This window comes from Mucor mucedo, assembly GCF_025094135.1.
Source record: "Mucor mucedo strain NRRL 3635 chromosome Unknown EV154scaffold_38, whole genome shotgun sequence".
In the NCBI taxonomy this organism is placed as follows: Eukaryota; Fungi; Mucoromycota; class Mucoromycetes; order Mucorales; family Mucoraceae; genus Mucor; species Mucor mucedo.
This window is the reverse complement of record NW_026252322.1, coordinates 155,275-176,031: the sequence shown is the minus strand read 5'-3', so window position 1 is coordinate 176,031 and position 20,757 is coordinate 155,275. Positions and strand designations below refer to the sequence as shown.

The 20,757-nt window shown below is 36.5% G+C and overlaps 7 protein-coding genes across 7 annotated transcripts; 4 read left to right on the top strand and 3 right to left on the bottom strand.

Annotated features, from left to right (window-relative positions):
* Positions 1-2,906: 2,906 nt before the first annotated feature.
* On the bottom strand, positions 2,907-4,132 carry EV154DRAFT_480757 (uncharacterized protein; the record flags this gene model as incomplete). The annotated part of the gene is made up of 6 exons (XM_051598350.1): positions 2,907-2,961; positions 3,049-3,102; positions 3,127-3,231; positions 3,557-3,702; positions 3,820-3,882; positions 4,103-4,132. The coding sequence occupies 6 exons, from the start codon at positions 4,130-4,132 to the stop codon at positions 2,907-2,909; spliced, it is 453 nt and encodes a 150-aa protein (XP_051458375.1).
* A 2,448-nt stretch (positions 4,133-6,580) lies between these two features.
* On the top strand, positions 6,581-8,932 carry EV154DRAFT_543461 (acetyl-coenzyme A synthetase). The gene is made up of 4 exons (XM_051604557.1): positions 6,581-6,790; positions 6,853-7,649; positions 7,708-7,787; positions 7,843-8,932. The coding sequence occupies exons 1-4, from the start codon at positions 6,638-6,640 to the stop codon at positions 8,793-8,795; spliced, it is 1,983 nt and encodes a 660-aa protein (XP_051458374.1). The 5' UTR covers positions 6,581-6,637; the 3' UTR covers positions 8,796-8,932.
* Positions 8,933-13,107: 4,175 nt separating this feature from the next.
* Positions 13,108-13,963, top strand: EV154DRAFT_506469 (uncharacterized protein). The gene is made up of 3 exons (XM_051601284.1): positions 13,108-13,557; positions 13,608-13,725; positions 13,793-13,963. The coding sequence occupies exons 1-3, from the start codon at positions 13,144-13,146 to the stop codon at positions 13,870-13,872; spliced, it is 612 nt and encodes a 203-aa protein (XP_051458373.1). The 5' UTR covers positions 13,108-13,143; the 3' UTR covers positions 13,873-13,963.
* Positions 13,964-14,007: 44 nt separating this feature from the next.
* Positions 14,008-15,277, top strand: EV154DRAFT_205340 (uncharacterized protein). The gene is made up of 4 exons (XM_051594359.1): positions 14,008-14,456; positions 14,527-14,620; positions 14,680-15,100; positions 15,171-15,277. The coding sequence occupies exons 1-3, from the start codon at positions 14,136-14,138 to the stop codon at positions 14,838-14,840; spliced, it is 576 nt and encodes a 191-aa protein (XP_051458372.1). The 5' UTR covers positions 14,008-14,135; the 3' UTR covers positions 14,841-15,100; positions 15,171-15,277.
* Positions 15,213-17,391, top strand: EV154DRAFT_537729 (dipeptidyl peptidase IV N-terminal region-domain-containing protein; the record flags this gene model as incomplete). The annotated part of the gene is made up of 7 exons (XM_051604231.1): positions 15,213-15,311; positions 15,370-15,642; positions 15,708-16,718; positions 16,787-16,887; positions 16,951-17,005; positions 17,087-17,186; positions 17,246-17,391. 7 exons carry the CDS (start codon positions 15,213-15,215, stop codon positions 17,389-17,391), a joined length of 1,785 nt encoding a protein of 594 aa, XP_051458371.1.
* A 428-nt stretch (positions 17,392-17,819) lies between these two features.
* Positions 17,820-19,443, bottom strand: EV154DRAFT_419476 (uncharacterized protein; the record flags this gene model as incomplete). Its single annotated transcript, XM_051595897.1, has 4 exons — positions 17,820-17,907; positions 17,971-18,409; positions 18,465-19,070; positions 19,131-19,443. 4 exons carry the CDS (start codon positions 19,441-19,443, stop codon positions 17,820-17,822), a joined length of 1,446 nt encoding a protein of 481 aa, XP_051458370.1.
* A 355-nt stretch (positions 19,444-19,798) lies between these two features.
* EV154DRAFT_419468 (uncharacterized protein) lies at positions 19,799-20,251 on the bottom strand (the record flags this gene model as incomplete). The annotated part of the gene is made up of 1 exon (XM_051595895.1): positions 19,799-20,251. The coding sequence occupies one exon, from the start codon at positions 20,249-20,251 to the stop codon at positions 19,799-19,801; it is 453 nt and encodes a 150-aa protein (XP_051458369.1).
* Between the last annotated feature and the right edge of the window lie 506 nt (positions 20,252-20,757).

Genomic DNA, 20,757 nt, shown 5'->3' with positions numbered 1-20,757 from the left:
ACACTACTATAATGGCTCTTATCTGACCGTGTTTTTGAAAGTAATAATGACCTTGGTGATTAAATTTACTGCTGAACAAGGTTGGCTCATATCAAACAGCAATTTTTTTCCTGGTAGAAGTTCAGATGAAAACAATAATTTATATGATACAATGTCCTCATCAAACCCTTCTAACTATAAACACGCTCATCGTCGTTCGAGAAGGTAGTGTTCCATTAAATGCTTTGTTGCAATGCTGTATACCGATATTGGAATACAAAACTAAATGTTTGCAACATGATCTTTCAACACGCTTAGATAGAGAGTCAGCGGCGCAAGAAACGATTATCGATTACCGGCCAAGTGATCATATATATTAACACTGATTTGTCTGGGGGTATTGAGAGAGGATCAGGATATAACAAATACGTTGACAACATCTATAATTCAGCAAGCAGAGGCCATTTATTTTCTGTCAGCAATATGCTGGAACAATCTCAAATTTTACAGCCGATCACCATTATTTATATACAAAATGGAATGATATGCAAATGAAAATGATACCACATCCAGAACAGCTGTAGACACTAAAGAAAGAAGAACATTGCAAAAGAGGTATTCATTGCATTGGCTGCCAAAAATCATTTATACGATATTTGAACCTAATTAAGAAAAAAAAAAAAAGACAAAAAATTGAAGCTGGAATGGAAGAAGAAAGACATCATACTAATCCTAGTGGAATAAAAGGTGATCCTTGAAATACTATGTGATATCGTCAGCTTCAGAACATTTACTTACATTCATTTAATCACTATAGTTATTCAGGGAAATGAAAAAGTAAAGACACGTCAGAGGAGAAACAAACGAAAGCAGATACTATAAAAATAAGAAGATTGGAACAAGCTTCATCATCATCTGGGCCTCTCTGCAAGTCATTTGCTCAATCATGTTATACTACCACTTCTTCTCGTCTCTGTCCAAATCATAACCACACAATCAAGGAGAGACTAAGAATGGCCTCTCCTACCTCATATCAATTGTATACTGTTTCGTTGCCCCTGAAATCATTCATAAAGTTAAACGAAAATAATCCTGATAAATTAGATAAATGTAAAGAAAGAATGATCTATATATTTAATAGCAACACAGCACTGAAACTGATCACGCTACCATCTGATCTTCTCGTACATCAATCTATCTTATAAAAATGATCCCATTTTCCATTTAATAAAAAAATATCTAGTTTTAGTCTCAAATAATTTGACCGTTTATTTCTTGGAGTATTTCAATAAGCGTACAGTCCTCATTTCTACAAGAGGTCATATACAAAGCGCAGCTTCTGATAAACTATTATATACTAAAAAATACAAACAAACCGGAGAGCCGCTCAAACAATGTATTGGATAAAAACTTTTGGTACACGAAAACATCACTATTTGAATCTTCCTGCAATTGAGGACACGAGCCCTAAAAAACCTATTTTGAAATTCCGCGGTGGCAACAAAAGTAACAGACGTCCGCTTTGGCCCAGGGTAATCTTTCCCTCTTTTCCCAGTTTTAACCTTTCTTTCTTGAAATCAATACAACTAAGCACCTGCCGATGTAAAACTAGTCTCAAAGAATTACCATTAGTTAACCACGAGCCTCTTGTTAACCAATCCTAAAGCTGTTGAAAAAGAAGCCTTTGTAAGGACACCTATGCGACGTAAAGTTGCTGAGAGTAACGTCAAACTGTTTTATTATGATTCGTGTATTATTCTGATTGACACAACTTATCGTAATTAGTCATTTCTATTGAGGGGGATGCTGATTTTGACCAAGCTGGTGATGATTAGGACGACTGACGATGTGGAATTAGCAGAAGGGATTATAGAAGTATTACAACAAAAGGATCAAGCTTCGACCCGACCTTTAGCTTTTGCTTTAAAGCAAGCGCTTGACCGAATACACTTGTAAAATATTGAAGACGATGTTCAACATCGCTTTGGAACTCACCAAGCACCTCCGCATACGCCGGAACTTTCATATCGTGGTGCCCACATACTTTAAAAGTGCATCACGGCGTGAAGAAGCACGTCAGTTGTACTCTCAGTCATGTTATTTACCTATGAAAAAGTTGCTTTACTTCCTCTTCAGTTGAGTCTTACCCTGGACCAACTCTGTCCTTGACTTATTCAGTTCAGCATTGCCAACGCTTCTCTGTGCGAAGATTTTGTGGATAATATTAAGTAGTGGAAAACGAAATAGGTTGATTCAGGATTGATGTCAAAGTTGTATTAAGAAAGTGTGCGGAAAGTGATTCTAATGGCCTCTCGCATCTCAATAAATGCATCCAACTAATACACTGATTGATTTAATCTCTGGGTCAATCCCACCGAGAAATTGTTTGGAACTTGACACATCAAATGAATGCTGATATTTAGAGGAATATAACGGCAATTAGTGAAATAAAACATCATAATAGTATTAGGTACTGTGAGTTACTTCGCCTCTCGTACTTTGAACCGATCCAATTCGTCGTGTCTGGCATTTAGCGGATTCAAATTATATGCACCAATAAGAGGAGGATGTATGCGATTTGGAAAGAGCAGAAAAATATGGTGATTGGCATAAGTGAGCGTTTGATCACTAATGCTCATTTAGAAGAGATGCTAAGAGTCTATCTGAGAAATTTTATAATGCTGGTGTGGAATAAATTATATCAGTGGAAGAAGTGAAATTCAGGTAAATAAATAGAAATTACAAGAGCAGATGAAGGTATTTGAGACTATTTATGAAATAAATCATTCGAGCCCATTCCTTTTAAAAAAAGCTTATCTTCTGTGTCACTATCTTTAATGCATCTTTGAATTGTATTGTAAGCATATGTGGCTTCTTTTATTATGAGTGTATGTCTAAAGTAAATAAAATAGTGATGCCATCATTCTCTACACTTCCAAAACGGTACGGGTTGCACTGAAAGGGCTAAAAGCATATTTTGCTCTATAATTGCAGTCATCTCTCCATAAAGTTGTGTTATTGTTCATTCGAATTAAATAAATCATTGTTCACGAGCGATTCCCCTCGTACCTGTGTTTTGGAGGACGAAGACCTCTATGACTATTATTGGCATATACTGCATTACTATAGGAAAGTAACATCTCTTACATAATATCGATGTCTACCAACAGAATTTGAGAATGAACTTTATCAGTATCTATACCAAGAGTCACTGACTTTGTGGTATGCTCCCCTTTTTCTTTGGACCCTTTCCTTTTTGCAGGAAGATGGTTGTTCAGTGCCACAAAAAAACTGCTCGGTTAAAATTTTTTTTCATCAGCTGGCTTTAGTAGACATGGTAGCTTGTGGGAAACAAAATATTTTTGTGAAGGAAAAGAATCAGCGTGATGTCAAATAAGAAACAAAGGCATTGGAACTTTGTTATTTACATTTGACTGCAATACAGAAGGGTGTATACACGGTTTTATAGCCACTGGAAAGTAACGGGTCGAAAACAGCAGTGCTCTTAATAATTTTATTTTAACCCGTGTTGTAATATGCAAGCACCTTTTCTGCACATTTGTAAAATAAAACTTACATATCAAGATCTAAAAATTCCCATTCAGACTTCATGTTTTGATGAATCGAATGAAAATACAACAGCATTAAAGGGCTGAAATCCATCTTAAGTCTTTTGTTGGGGCTTTTAGGTATCTTCTCCTCGTCATTTTCTTCCGGTGGTCTCTCTTGAAGTTACTGCCATAGCTTTTATTTCGGTTCATCTTAATTACGCGCACAAAGAAAACCCAGATGTATCAGCAAAATATATATCAGTATCACTAAGGTCATTTATTTACTTACAGTATGTGCGGTTATACCAATATAAAGATGATCCCTCAAAGCTTCAGAGTTTAGTTTAGTTGACTTTCTTACAAAAAAGAATTAACGACAGAATGTTTTTCAAGAAAGTAAAGAAAGAAAAGAATGGTATACAAATTAAGGATCGGGTCTGATAGATACACACATGCTCATGTATGATAAAACACACGCACAGGCCTATAGCTATAGTAACATTTAATCGAATTATTAAAATAAGCTCTTATGATAGGACTTTATCTTGAATACGTTCTCATTATACACTTACTACGTAAACAATAAAAAAGTATATCGACATTGTATCTACTAGTGGTTAAACAGAACGATTCAGATTAAAAAAAAAACTGGTGCCATGTTCATTTATTTCAATGATGCCATTAAACAACAGCTATTACGATATAAAATATCACAGCAATCATATTCTTAAAGCTTGGACTACAGTAAAGTAAAACGCAGACACACATCAGTATTGTTGTTTCCGCTGCTGAATTGTCGAACAACATGTATTATAACTGTCCAGCCATCACAGCTAAAATTATACATGCAATACTCTTAAATTTATTTGATACAGATGATGTGCCTGTCGATATAATAATTAACATTTTTTTTCTTTATATTTTCGCTTAAAAAGAAAGTATCGTTTTGATGTTAAGAAAAAAGTATATATCAATAGGTGTCGCTCTATTTTGGCTATTTTTAGCTCCTGACAGTGTTATTTTTTTTATGAAGGAAGGCAAAAGGTTTTTATTGATGCGGGGGCAAGTAACTATAAATAAATCATTTGCAGAAGGTAAAACATAGTCTGACCTAACTACACTATGCATTATGACAATGTTTCAGATAAGAACAGGTAAAGTGCTCTACATATTTTAATATAAACTCGATAAGAATCCGTGGATAAATGCTTTCTTATACGTAATAGCTTTTAAGATGGCTTCGGGTGGATCACCATTTTTCCGGATTATTAACCACTGTTCCGATGCATGAACGGTGCACCCAACCATTACACTATACCATTCTAGTAACATAGCGACTCTTTTTTATTGGCGAAAAAGTATCCACTTTGATAAGAGATCTGTCAAGCACATAATAGTGTCAAATAGATTGTTTTATGGATACCATCTAAACAGACATTTAGAACTCCATGTGATTTCAAGCTTACGGCAAGATAGAAAAGTCTTAAAGGGTCATTTGTTGAAACATCGTTTATCCGCATATACGAATAACCCCTAGTAGGTATTACATTTTAAGACATCATCTCACAACTAGGCAGATGACCGGTCCATCATCTTAAAGTCTATGGGGAATAAGTGTCTTGTGGCGTGAACGTATATTTGGAAAACACAGGAACTGACGTCCTCACCCCATCCTATGCCAATGTTTAAATTAAGAAAAAAAAAATCTTCCCGAATGGATCTCTTTTAATAGGTACGATTAAATCAAATAACCAGGGATTCCATAAAATATATTTTCAAGATATTCTATTGGCCCAAGATAACAATGGGAAAGTCGCATCAATTCTCCCACGCGATTACCCCGCAAAAAAGAAAGGTTATTACCTCTTTGATTGTGAAAACATAAAAAGTATAGTGACAACTCTACGTTTGACTTTGTAATAAATGAATGATCAAAAAACCTATAACACATGTTTTCTTCTACTCGACAGGATAGAGTTGACAAGTGTTTTATGTTGCACTATTTGATATTTGCTGATCCCAATAATTTTTCTTTTTTCCCGGTTATGCCAATTGGGAATGTGGGGATATTTATTCTGTATTTTTTATTTCTCGCACTGGATAAACCATTATTAATGTCGTAACTTGTGCCAGGTTGCACGGTCTACGTACTTTCAATGATATGCGATTTTGGTAGATACAACCGATTGTGCGGCCTTAATTTTATTTATTTATTTTGTGTCTGCTGTCCTATCCGGGCACGTTATATCTATATTATTTTCTCCTATTAGATAATATTTTAAAAACATGAGGCTCATTATGTTACAAAAACGTTGTGAGACATTAACCGTGTGTATTCAGGACATGTGATGTATTTTGATCATATTCTTTTACCTTCTTTCCTGGGGAAAAAAAAAGGAGGAGTCGGCATTGTGAGTAATATTTGGAACCAATCACATAATATGCGGTATTCTAATGTGCCTACCGTGAGTAAAGTATGAAAAATAAAGAAAAAGGAGGAAAGAAAGTGAATCACATATTTGCAAAGTGTCAAAACGCATCGACTGAAAACATAATCTGTCAAATATAACATATACGATATAGTCTGAAGATGGTGTAAGGGTCCTTCCGCTAGTGAGATATGCACCGCGGATAGCTTGCAGTTTTAGGCAATTGAACTCTCTTCTAGGTAAAGAAGCCGAAAAATGATCAGCACAAGTTTTATCTTTTGGTCATGATTTAAAATTTTGACAGATCACTTATACCTTTACTTTAATATTATCTGCTATGTAGTTTTATTTTGATTTATATGTTCATAACAACCATAGAAAGAAACGTTGAACGTATGCTTACACATGATTTGAGGAGTATCTGGGGTTGCTCATTTCTTGTGTCCCATTTAAAGTTCGCTTTTTACCATATTAGGTAACGGTACTCCGCTTTTTTGCAATCTGTTTTATTCCAAGATTGCCCTGAAAATAAAGCTTGTTGGTTGGCCCAAAAAGTTAAATTCAATCCCCAACAAAAAAAATCCAACATAAAAAGTATAAAAAGACTTACAATTATACAATTTCTTTATATTTTTTCTTTTTTTCAGTATCATTTCTCACTGATATATTACATTCTAAATGACTGTTGAGCACGAAAAAACCACTTGCCATCCCGTTCCTGCACGTCTCTTGGACGCTTCCAAAAATCCCGTCCCTCACGTTAACTCCATCCAAAAGTATAACGCCATGTGGACTGAAAGTGTGGAAAAGCCTGAACAATTCTTTGGCAATGTAAGAAACAAATCATTTAAATAAATTAATGAACACGGTATTAACATTTTGCATTATTGTAGCTTGCTCGTGAATTATTAACCTGGTCAAAGCCCTTCGAGACTGTTAAACACGGTTCTTTCAAGGAAGGTGATGTTGCTTGGTTCTTGGAAGGTGAACTTAACGTGGCCTATAACTGTGTTGATAGACACGCTCTTGCTACTCCTGATAAGATTGCTATCATTCACGAAGGTGATGAGCCAGATCAAGTTCGTAAGATTACTTACGGTGAGTTATTGCGTTTGGTTTGCCAAATGGCCAACACTTTAAAGAATTTGGGTGTTCGTAAGGGCGATAATGTTGCTATTTATATGCCAATGATTCCCGAGGCTCTTATTGCCATGCTTGCTTGTGCTCGTATTGGTGCTGTCCACTCTGTTGTATTTGCTGGTTTCTCTTCCGATTCTCTTCGTGATCGTATCATTGATTGTTCTGCTCGTGTAGTTCTTACATCCGATGAAGGTAGACGTGGAGGAAAGAACATCGCCACCAAGAGAATTGTTGACGATGCTTTGCGTGATTATCAAACTCATGTTGAACATGTTATTGTTTTCCGTCGCACTGGTTCACCTGTTGATTGGGTTGAAGACCGTGATCTTTGGTGGCATGAAGAGATGGATAAGGCTAGAACCTTCTGTCCTCCTGAGCCCATGAACTCTGAAGATCCTCTTTTCTTGCTTTATACTTCTGGTTCCACTGGTGCCCCCAAGGGTATTCTTCACACCACCGGTGGCTATCTTTTAGGTGCTGCTGCAACCGTCAAGTATATCTTTGATGTTCACCAAGATGATATCTTTGCCTGTATGGCTGATATTGGATGGTAAGATTTTAGATCGGCATAATATGTATGATTTTTTTTGCCTAACTTTATTATTTAGGGTTACCGGTCACACATATATCACTTACGGTCCCCTCGCTTTAGGTACCACCACTGTTTTGTTTGAATCTACCCCTACATGTAAGTAAACAAATAGGTAGCGAAAAGGAGGAACATACTAATCTTTTGATTGTAGATCCCAACCCCTCTCGTTTCTGGGATCTTATCGAAAAGCACAAGGTCACCCAATTTTATACTGCACCTACTGCTATTCGTGCTCTCCGTCGTCTTGGCGATTCTTGGTTGGAAGGAAAGAATTTGGATTCCCTTCGTGTTATCGGTTCCGTCGGTGAGCCTATTAACCCCGAAGCCTGGGATTGGTATAATGAAAAGGTTGGTCAAAACCGCTGTGCTGTTGTTGATACCTACTGGCAAACCGAGACTGGTTCCATCATTGTCTCCCCTCTTCCCGGATCTCATATCACCAAGCCTGGATCTGCTACTCTTCCATTCTTTGGTATCAAGCCTGAGATCCTTGATCCTACCACTGGTAAAATCTTAACTGAAGTCGGTGCCACCGGTGTTCTCGCTGTCAGCCAACCATGGCCTTCTATGGCACGTACCGTTTTCAATAACCATAGCCGTTTTATCGATACTTACCTCAAGCCTTATCCTGGATACTATTTCACTGGTGATGGTGCTTACCGTGATGCCGATGGTTATATTTGGATCCAAGGTCGTGTTGATGATGTTATCAATGTTTCCGGTCATAGACTTTCTACTGCTGAAATCGAGTCTGCTCTTGTTCATCACGAAACTGTTGCAGAAGCCGCTGTTATTGGTGGTCATGATGATTTGACTGGTCAATGTATCCATGCTTTTGTTTCATTGAAGCCCAATGTTGATGCTTCTGAGGGACTTGATAAGGAATTAAGTTTGTTGGTGCGTAAGGTCATTGGTCCTTTTGCTACCCCCAAGCGTATTTACATTATCAACGATCACCCTAAGACTCGTTCTGGAAAGATTATGCGTCGTATTCTTCGTAAGATTGTTAACGGTGAGCAGGATTCTCTCGGTGATATCTCTACTCTTGCTGATCAATCCGTCGTTCCATCTTTGATCGAAAAGGTTCATGGTGTTGCCAAGTAAAGAAATCTCATTTACGTTTGTCTTCTCCAAAAATCACTTTCTTTTTTAAAAATGTCTTCATATAACCCTTACACATAGACATAATTGTACAAAATTTTATTTTACCCATAATTTCAATAAAAAAACTTTGAATTTTTAAACATTTTCTATTTTTGTGCATCTGTAACTGGAGTAACTCAGAATTTAAGAAAAATCATAATTCGGGTGTTACCAGTGAGGCATTTAGAACGATGGGAGCACTGATAGCTCTTGTCTTACCATTGTTTCAAGTTTTTTTTTTTTTTTTGTGTGAAATATAGTTTTATGGTGTCCATATGTATATCATTTTCGAAGCACTGTATCATTTTTAAGAATCCTCCCATTTACATTTGGTGTACAGATTTTTTTAACCGTTCAGTTCTCATGCAAGCTTTGCTAATTTTATGATAGCTTTCATAAGTTTTTTTCATTAATTTCCTTATCAAAGAAATCGTGTGTAGCACGCCAGCAATATTTGATTCTAATACTAAATCCGACTTATTCTTTCGAGTCTCTAAGTATATTTTAACTTCAATACCGAGCAAGTTAGCTCTTAAATCATTGATTTCCATATATAAACATTTGTGTTGCCACGTTGGCTTTTCTTTTTCTTTTAGCTTTTAGACTACTAATAGCTGCTTTGATAATACTTCCGGCATCCCTCTGATTCCAAATTTCTCGCTTATTTAAAACTTTTGAAATGATACCCTTTTAATTATTGAAATATCAGCACTTGAAAATGCGTTCGGGCAAAGAAAAAAGTATAGTTATGTAAAGGTAGTTTTGATTTCTGTAGGCGATATATCAACATATTCAATCAGGACAACATAACGGGTAAACTGTTGCTGCTGTTATAGGTCGATCGTTGTTTTCCGTTCTTTTCAAAGTTTCTAGTGTCATGTTGGGTATTGGTATTGGTAAAGATGGGGTTGAACCAAGAGAAAATCCAATTCTGTTGATGTTATTCCTTTTAGCGTTTGTTAGCAACTGATGCGATCGATACTTGAACTAATTTTAAAGCTTACCTCAAATTTGATTTCGCAAAAAACGCAGCACATTAAAATGCAGGAACACCAAATTTCGAAGGATGCTATGCGTCTAATCCAAACAAAGAGAATTTACCATTGGAGCCTTTGAAAGAATAAATGCTGTTGTGTGTCCCTTACTGTTGGTAACTTCTTCGAATCATAAACTTATCGTATTAACTAAAATAAAAAAAAGTCTCATTTTAAGCGAGTTTTTTTTTAATGCATATTTGTGTATGACATCTAGTTTAAATGTTTAACAACCAATCTGAATGATATTTGATGGTATTGATGTAATCATCCTAAAACACACAAAGCTCGCAACTCGAAGGTATCATGATTCGAATCATATAGTAAATCCTGTGGATTAAAGACATCACGTACTCATTGTTTAATTAAACACTTTTAAATACAAAATGTGAGAGTCTAAGGAGCTGCCTAACATTTAGACATAAAGGTATTCAGATTCTTTGTTTTTATAAAAAAATGAGGTCTTTATTTACATAAGCCAGTAAAAAAAAAGTATGTACAAATATATAAGAAAAAATCTACTTTTCGCCGGAAATTGTCTTTCTCAATTTGTCTAAAGACAACCCCAATTCCACCCAAAACTATGGCCGCTTCATCACCAGACACTTTATGATCAGCAGCAAGTCTTTCTATCTCCCGAATGATTGTCATTCTTCTGCTCAAAAATCTTGATTCCTTTCTATCGCCCCTGGGCCAACCGGTACCATAGCGTTCCTCCAAAAAGCGGATTGATGGCTCGCCCATGATACCGGCATCATACTCCCTCCAAACATCGGTAGCCGTTACAAAATGTCTGTTCATTCTATATGTTGTACATACTTCAGTGTCAAGTGAAGGAGAGTGGGCAGACAGAGAGGAGGCAGAACACGAACAGTTACCACCAATTCTGCTATTGTTTTGATCATTGATAGTAAGCCGAACATTCCTTTGCTGCTGTCAAAAAGACAGTTTGGTCAGGTTGATGTGACTGAACGGCCCAGATGTCTCTAAGATAAGGATCTCGAGAGTCCCAGTTGTTCTCACAACACCGTCAGCCTTATAGATCTTGCGCCTATTGACGATGTGTCGAAAACGATCGTTTAAATTATCTTGAAGCTGTTTGATAACGGATTGCTGGTACACAAGGTCCTTTCTAACTGCTTCAATTTTCGATTGGATCGCTTGGAGAGATCCGTGCACAGCCTTGTCGTTACTCTTGATGTGAGCGAGGAGCTCAGGCATGGCATTTTCTAAAATGCTGTTGTTATTTACTCTCGCTTCAGAGTTTGCGACTGAAGCTATTAATTGCTCTGAAAAGCTTTTAAAAGCCTCAGTCGAGAAAATGGGGTTAGTCCACAAATAAAGACTCGGGTACTTTTGCATCAAGAGAACTGCATCCTACAAATATAACTTTGATTAGATCTTGTATTAATAAAAATAAAATAATAATTAGCTTACCTGAAGAAATACAGTTCTCAAAAACAAGAAAGTTGTGTCCAGCCATATCCTTATCCACCTCCTTGTTGCGGAACTTCTCCGACCAGGACTCATCATCTCAGGGAAACCAGCCTTTTGAAGATTCTCAGGTGGAGTGATGACCGTACGAGCGAGAAAATAATCACCATGACGAATAGTGAAGCCTGCGAGAACTTTTATAGCCATTATAGATAATCCATTAAAGTATGAACTCAACCTGGTCTAAAATAAAGTGTGTTATATTCATTAGAAATCTCGTCATCTCGCATTGTTTTTAACTAAAAAAATGTGATTATTGCTTGCTCTTACCATTAGCCGTCAACATGAACAATGGTGGACAACAGTTGTTTGATTGTCCACCCTTGACACCAACTTCACAGAAGTGTGATCTCTGCTAGACCTGGTAGAAAAGTGTAAGAGTGAAACGTAAAGTTTTTAGGTTTATATATTTTGGTACCAGTTTCTCTTAGATGATTATTATTGGATAATAATATGTATGCAGTAACACAATGAAATTGTAAAATAAAATTTCCTTTCCCTTTGTCATATTTTTCGGCCTATTTTTCGTGGTCTGGATTGATTTCATTAGCCTGTAGTCCGTTGAGCTTTTATTTTTGGTCTTGGCTATTTGGCCTTTGAATTTAGTTTAGGATTGCCTGGCTAGGTTCTTAAGCGCTTGCCTGCTGCAGAATACTTTTTTAGGATCAGATGCTCTTTTACCTTCTCGTGGTTGATCCTGTTAATCAAAGCTGTGAAAGCTTTGAGAACTGAAAAGAGAGCTCACAAAAAAAAAACTTTTTTTTTTTTTTCAATAATTATAATAAAGTTTTCATGTTTAAAGCAATCATTTTCATTGTTATAAAAACATTTTTATCCGTTCATTGTTTTAAAGAAAGTTACGCAGTATGAGTGCTTAAATTGTGGCTCTCCTTTACACGTACTACCCTTTACGAAAATGCTGTTAATGGTGCTTAAATTGTTAATTTTCAAGAGATGAGCAGGAAGCAGAATATGTGTATGTGAAGCTGTTGGTCAAGGTAGCAGTAGAGATGCCCCAATTATCCAGCTGGTATTTTTTGGTTTAGACAATGGAAGAAAGGACGCGTTAGGTATAATGATGGATGGATTAAAGGAAACTATTACAAAGCAGAATGTAGCTAACATTATGACCAAAAAAAAAAAAAAAAATCAAGCATACCAATTAAGACTGAAATCCTGTATAATATACAGTCCATGATGACAAGTATCTATCTAACGAATGAATATGTAGAAAGATAAAACAATAGTTTTAATTAAAGCAGGTATATCGCTTATGGATAAAATATATGCGAGCGTTAGTGGTTCGCCGAAATGCATGTTTTCATTATAAGTAAAATCATATCCAATTTCTCATATAGAAATCGATGAGTATAATCGAGATGATGTCAGTCCTTGTTACTTTAGATCTTGGTTGTAAAAATTTATATGTGGCATATTATGATATTAAACACGTCAGATCTTTATCAACCACGGTAAACCATGTGCAGTAGAGGAAGTGTGTGTAGTGTTCTGAACCCAAAGGATGAGGAACTGACAAAATGCTATAACACGCAATATTTCAACAGCAATTAAGTAGATTGATGATACTGTATTTTCGTTTAAAGTATTGACGGCATTATTGCTAATCTAGGGTAGTACAAGAAACACTACAAAATGATGCCTTTAGTTTGATTGCCTTTCACTTTTTTTAAAGTTCCGCTGAACTCCGAGAGAGCAACGCTTTTTTTTTTGTCTCTGCTGAAAAAAAAAAATAGAATTTTATTTTATTACACTTTTGAATAATGTTGAATCCGCTTGCACATGACTTTAAACCTGTAGTTCTTGCAGCACCACCCGAGCAAACTACTGTAAATAAACCAAAGAAAAAACCAGCAGCCAAGAAAGCGGCGCCAAAAAAAGCAGAACAAAAGCGGGAGACACCCAAGAAAGTAGAGGGACCCAAAAAAGCCGAGGCTCCCAAAAAGATAGAGGCCAAGACAGAGGCCAAAAAGAAAAAAGGCACTAAACAACCCACTGGAGCAAGCCATGGCAAGAGAAGGGATTCGCAGGCGAATCCAACACAAGAAACTTCTTTGGCTGTGGAATGGGTAGAATCGGCCTTTATTGCGATTGAAGCAGCTATAGATCCTATACGCCTTATAGACAAGTCGAGTAAAAAATTATTCGAGCATGGATACGAACGATACATTGATTGGGTAAATAATATACACTTCACTCGTAATGACACTACTAATGAAGCAAACAGATTAATCGATCTTTAAATAGCTTTGATACGGTGACGCTAGTTGGGATGGAGAATGCGATTGTTGATATCGTTTCACTGGTGACTATTATGCAGGACCGAAAGATAGCAGTGCACGATGGTAAAAGAGAGAGAGAGAGAGAGAGAGAGTATGATGTACTTGACATGAACTAATGGATACTTTCTAGATGTGGAGACGTTTACAATGAATGCAGGAAAAGGCAAATTGACAAGCTGCATCCAAGTTAAATTGCACTCATATTTTTAGTTCCCCTCCCCATTTACCAATTTTGGGCTTTTTTTAATCAAAAAGGGTCTTGAATAGGAGGATGACCTACCCCTCTTTTCTTACCTCCTAATAAAGTAGAAACACATACCTTTTTTTTTTTTTAACTCTCTTTCTTTTATCAATACAAATATCAACTCCTCCAACGGAAACACAGGTAACATAATCTTAATTAAAAAAGATTAGGGCTATTTATTTTTTTATATCTTTCTTTCTTTATCACACACACACACACACACAAAAAGATGTCGTTTCTAACTATCCCGTTCAACCGTTTAAAAAATACTTCTGATTCTTATGAAACTACTGAAATGACACAAATTGTGAATCTTGATTCTTTCATGGCACTAATGGATGGTCGAAAAATATTAGACAATCACGAGGAAGACGACGACACGACGAGCATTAGTACAGACAACACAGACTACATGAACGAACAACCATCGTCACCCACAGGTGTAAAATATGACTATCATGAAGAAGACGAAGACGACGACCTTCTACCTGGAGACGAGGCAGAACAAAGTCTAGTGAGAAACGACATAGAAGGTGGCAACATAAAAAAAGTAAAAATCATTTCATTTTTGGGTTTCATTTTTGCATTTATGTTTACTCTCGACTTATATTTTAATTTAGAAAGGTGGTAAGAAATGGATATGCATGGCTTTTCTCTTTCTTATCTTGTTATTTTGGCTGGTATGGACCATTGGTCTAAGTCAAATGGGACCAGGTAAATCAGAGTCTTGTATTCTATCACTTTCCCTTGTATCTAATCTTTTTATGTATTAGTGGGCGATGAACCTGAATTATTGAGCCACTTTGATTTACCAGATCTCTACAACTCTTCTTTTGCACCAAAACGTCCAACCTTAGTATGGGTGACAAACGGTACCTTTTTTTTTTTCTATTTTCTAATTAGTTGTTGCCATGACTATGGATCTAATATTTAAAGCAGACGCTCGCGATGGCATTTTCACCTATAGAGATCCCGATACAAATGACATTTTACTAGAGTCTATCGAAACTGGAGAGACAGAGATTTTTGTTCAAGCGAGCGATCTTGTAGAGTATACATACAATGTTCAGGGGAAATGTATTAACAACATCTCTTTTTCATGTATAGAATACAGGCCAAGGACTATTAGAGGTTAATTCCTTTGAGATATCAAAGGATGGCCAATACCTGTTAATAAAGACCAATGTTACAAGCGTAAATATTTTTTTTTTGTCTGTTTCAATATGACCCAAATAACAATAACTAATGTTTTGTTTATCTGTAGCAATGGAGATACTCCTCGCATTCCAATGTTTATGTATATAATATGGAGGACAAATCACTATTCCCATTAAACAACCTATCTACCATTGGCAGAACACCTTTAATCTCTTATGCAGTCTGGAGTCCTACCGGTCACCAAGTGGTAAGATCTGACATCAATTATTTATTTAATTAGTTTTATTAATTTAGTCATGATACAGGCTTATGTGATGGAAAATGAAATCTTTATTTCGGATTTAAAGAACCACACACGTGTCACGTTTGATGGATCTGCAACGATTTTTAACGGAGTTCCTGATTGGGTGTACGAAGAAGAGGTTTTCATGAAGGACTATGCGCTCTGGTGGTCTCCCGACTCCACGCATCTTGCTTACCTCCGGTTTAATGAAACGGCGGTCCCTGAATATCATTTACAGTATTATGCTTCTTCTAATAATAGCTACCCAGATGAACTGACAATCAAATATCCCAAGGTAAAACATAAATTAACAAATACATAATTCATGTCTTTTTTTAAATCCCACCGCTCCACAAATAGTCAGGTTCACCCAATCCTCTAGTTTCACTGCATGTACATTCCTTGGCACTTAACGCGTCTATTATGGTCACTAGCAACTCTACGTTCAACGCCACAGTCAAAACAACAGATGCTTTTTTCGAGTTTGAAGAGACAGATCGATTAATCACTGATGTCATTTGGTCAACCGAGACAAACACTCATCTTTTATTTAAGCAAACCAACCGCGTACAGGATATTGAGATCACCAGTCTTGTCACAATCTCAGCTAAATTAAATGAAACTACTGTAGAAAATATCAGAACGTATAAGCCAGAAGATGGTGGATGGATAGAGCCGGGTCAAACGATGGTGTATATGCCCAACAGTAAGAAAAATGATACAACAGTCCGTTATTTAGATATCATCGATAATGGATATGGATACATTCACTTGGCAGTTCTAAAAGCAATCAGCGGCAAAACAAAACCAGTCTGGTTGACTTCGGGTGAATGGGAAGTCGTACCTGGTACCGTTACAGTCGACACAGCACGACAATTAATTCACTATACATCTACAGAGAGATCGCATTTAGAGCGCCATCTTTATAAAATCAATCTCAATCATACCAAGCCAATTTCTACAAAGAAATGTATCACCTGTCCTGATGATCCAGACCGCCATGCTTATTATACCACCAAATTCTCACCCAAGCATGGATATTATATCTTGCAGTATGAGGGTCCCGATGTGCCCACTACTACTGTCAAGCAGGTGGATAACAGTACATTTAAAATGGTTCTACAAGATAATAAACCACTCAAGAAACTGTTGGATACGTTTGAACTTCCCAGAAGCAGATTGGTACCTGTCAAAAGTGGCGGAATTAATATGGATGCTATGGAAGTCCTACCTCCAGATTTTGATGTTTCTAAAAAATACCCTGTCTTGTTCCATGTCTATGGTGGTCCCGGATCTCAAATAGCGTCGTATAAATTTGAATTGTCTTGGAGCACTTTCTTGGCAAGCAAATTGGGCTACATTGTTGTCACTGTAAGTTTTTTTTTTTTTTTTTCTTGGCTCTTTTTTTCAATTATCTTTGTTAATTGTGCTATTTATAGGTGGATGGTAGAGGAACAGGCTTCAAGGGAAGAAAGTACAAAGTCGGTATCCGCGGTCGATTGGGCGAGTTGGAAACCATCGATCAAATTAATGCGGCAAGGTAACACACACAAATCCCATTCTTGATCTATTACTGTCAATCTTATTTTTATTCAACTCATAGGCATTGGGCTTCACTTGAATACGTTGATTCCTCTCGTATCGCTATCTGGGGTTGGGTATGTTTTATTCTTTCTTTTTTTAATCACATACTATGTCACTCATTCTTCCAATTTTTTTTTCTTTCTATTTGTGTCTAGTCGTATGGTGGATACATGACTGCCAAGGTGATAGAAGCTAACAGTGGACTATTTGCAGCTGCATTGGCCGTAGCCCCCGTAACAGACTGGAGATTTTACGGTATGGATTTGAAAATTAATGGATAAGCAAAAATATGTATTAATATTATATCGATTCAGATTCCATTTATACCGAAAGATACATGATGACACCTCAATTAAATCCAGATGGTTATGTACAAAGTGCAGTGAATAATATGACGGGTTTCCAAGACACCAACTTTTTGTTGGTTCATGGCACTGGTGATGATAACGGTAAGCAATAAATATTTTTTTTTTTAGAAGCACAACTTTTACTGACAAAGTTTTTTTAGTGCATTTCCAAAATTCAGCTGTATTGGTAGATAAATTAACAAGAGCTAATGTTCATAATTATCAAGTACAATACTATGCAGATAGCGATCATGCCATCCTTTTTCATAACGCAAATCCCAACTTGTATTTTACACTCACCAAATTTCTTTGGGAAAGGTAAAATATATTTTGAACGTGTTAATATTTTACTAACGTCATTTTTTAATAGTTTTGGAGGTGAAGAATATTTACATGTTCGTAAAGAATTGAATGGTCATTTCTCAGGTCCCATTACAGGAGGTCATTAAAAAAAAAAAGGTCGACCTTCAATAAAATATACACATAAACAAAGAACATACACTTTTGTTCATTGCCCTGTTTTTAATTATTATTATCATTTTCAAGTTGCAGGCGTGTTACGTCTTTTAAGAAACTCTAAAATGGCCTTCGTTCCTTGTTCCACAACATTAGGACGAGGTACTCTAAATCTATATGCATACATGGCTTATTAGTAAAAAAAATCACTACTTTTCATTCATGCATCAATTTACCTATTTCCATAAACCGTCAATTCTTTTAGCGTCTGAATATTTGACAATCCAGGTGGCAAATATCCGATATCATTGTTACTCAAATCCAGAATTTCTAACTTTAAACCAAAGCTAGTGTCCACAATATCGTCCAGCTTGTTTGAGCTCAATGAGAGTATTTTAAGTGCGGGTAAGGTCTGACCAAGGTTGGTGGGTAACGCGGTTAATCCATTATGACTCAAAGTCAACTCTTCTAGTTTTGGAAACGAGATGGTGGCTCCACTACAATCCAATGACTTTATACGATTGCTGGATAACTTTAGTGTTCTAAGCGCAGTAAATACAACACCTTCCATTGTAAAATTAAAGCTGGTCATTTTGTTATGCTCCAAATGAAGTTGAACAATAAAGTTTGAAATTAAGCTTAATCTCATAGGGAATAAAGTGAATTCATTGTTGTCTATTTAAAAAGGAGAGTAAGTTTATGATGCATCCAGACAAAAGTTACGACATACTTAATAAAATGATTCCGGGAATATCTTCAGAAAATGTCATGGTATCCACTGATAAATCTGATAATTGCTTTTTAGATAAATCAAGTCGCTTCGTGATATTGACCTTTTGGGTAAAATTAAGTGCAGACACTTCGTCCTCTACTTCTTCTTCGGTTAATGCAACTTGGCCCACTTCAACTTGTTGTACTTCGTCTGCCTGCTGGTTGTAGTTACTACGTAAAGATTCAATCAATTGCGTTTGGCTCATGGAAGATACAGCACGCATTGGATTGCCTTCGCACTGGATAGCGACCAACTCGGCGAGTTTACCTAACTCGTAAGGTAATGCATGTAACTGATTTCCCCTTACATCGAGACGTTGTAAGTGAGACAAACCTGTAACGGATGCAGGGATATCTTGTAACTGGTTGGATGAAATATCCAAGGTTTGGATATTTGGTGCGCCATGTAATCCTACTAGACCTGTCTCAGTAAACTTGTTGTTTAGTAAAGATAATTCCAGTAATTTAGGCATGGAGACAACGATAGTATCATTCTTGTTAATGGAACTGATATAGTTGTTACTGGCATCCAAACGAACAAGAGCGGGGTAAACCGTAGCCTTGTCTATTGTTAAATATTAATATCGTTTTGCTTAAAGATAAATAATAATAACAAACAATTTACCAGCAGAAAACACAAATTTTAACTTGTTTTGGTTCACCTGTAATTCTTGTAATTTTGTCCAGCCGGTTAAACTAGAAGGTAATTGACTGATTTGATTATGCGACAAATTCAATTTTCTTAAACTGATTAAATCTTGGTTGCTTTTCTCGTCCAGTTCGATAGATGTAATTTCATTGTAACTGAGATCCAGCTGTTCGATTGAATTATCGCCTAAGACGACTTTTTGGATTTTGTTGTGTGATAAATCCAGCTCTCGCAATTTTTTTAATTCAAAGAAAACCTCTGGGATTTTTTCAAAAGAGTTGTAAGGCATAAGAATCGATGTCAAATTTCTCAATAATTTGAGCGAGTTTGGTGCAGACGTCAATTTGTTATCACGGAACTATGAAGAGGAAAAAAAAAAAATGTTAAAACTAACAAATAAAAATCGTGTCATTAATGGCTTTACGTCAATGTGTGTTAATGCACCAAATTCTTCTCCTAATCTTTCATCGATTTCTGTAATCGCATTATCACCAGCTATAAACTTTGTTAACTCTACTGCATCGTACCAGCCTGCATCCTCCGAGGTGAAATCAACCACAATAGAGTTAGGATCCACATGATACCTAAAGTCCAAAAAAGCATCAGTCTTTTTTGTATCGTTCCCACATGTATCATACAGGCACTTACATATTGATCACCTCTTTAGGAATACTGGTTAAGCCTCTGCTTGAAATGTTTAATTTGCCTTGAGCCTTGGCTTGCTTGATTACAATATTAATATTTCGTGTCTGTGTAATGACAGCTGGGGCCTTATTAGATCCAGCACCACCATATCTTTGTGCTCCTGTCATGACCTGGGAACTTTTTCGGACTGGTTCTTCAGCAGGGACGTTGGTAGGCTTTTTAGCAACTCTAGCTCTTTGCTGAGCCATGAATGCCTTGACGCCATCAGTAGCACCAATTCCGTTACTAGCCTTCTTGGTGCTGTTGCTGGATTTAGGATGAGAAACAGAACGTTGAGGTGGCTCTTCTGGAGGTGCAGATGGAGTAGACGATTCAGACGCCTGTTGCTTTTGTAATCGCAGCATGGAGGCCTTCGTAGGTCTCGGTTGAATTGAGGGTTTTCTTGCCGACATTATGGTTGAGGAAGGAGAGAGAGAGAGAGAGATAAAAAAAAAAAAATTGGCATTCCGGCAGTAAGTTACTTTGTCGGCATTTTAACTAAAGTGTATCATGGGCTCGTGCTACTGCAAGAACAAAAATAGATAAAATGTCAAGGTAAACAACTGCCAAGGGTTTAGTTGTTACATTCCAAGGCCAAAGAAAACTCCTCTTATATAGTTGAAAGTAAAACAAGTACACTTCGATTATAGGTATTTGGTTGTTGTTTATATTTCTGTCAGCCAGGGCAGCTGCTAAAAATTAGTTTCTTATATTTTTATTTTGGGCGAGCTCAAGTCCAGTGAATAAATCAATAGATAAACTCGCAATTACTCGGAAAAGACCGAATTATATGACAATAAATGCAACCATATATGAGATTGGCTATTCTTTATGAGTACATTAATTACTCTCATATTTACATAAATGCCCTGTGTTGCAGGCAAGCGACAGACGATCTACTGAATCAATTTAGTCTCAT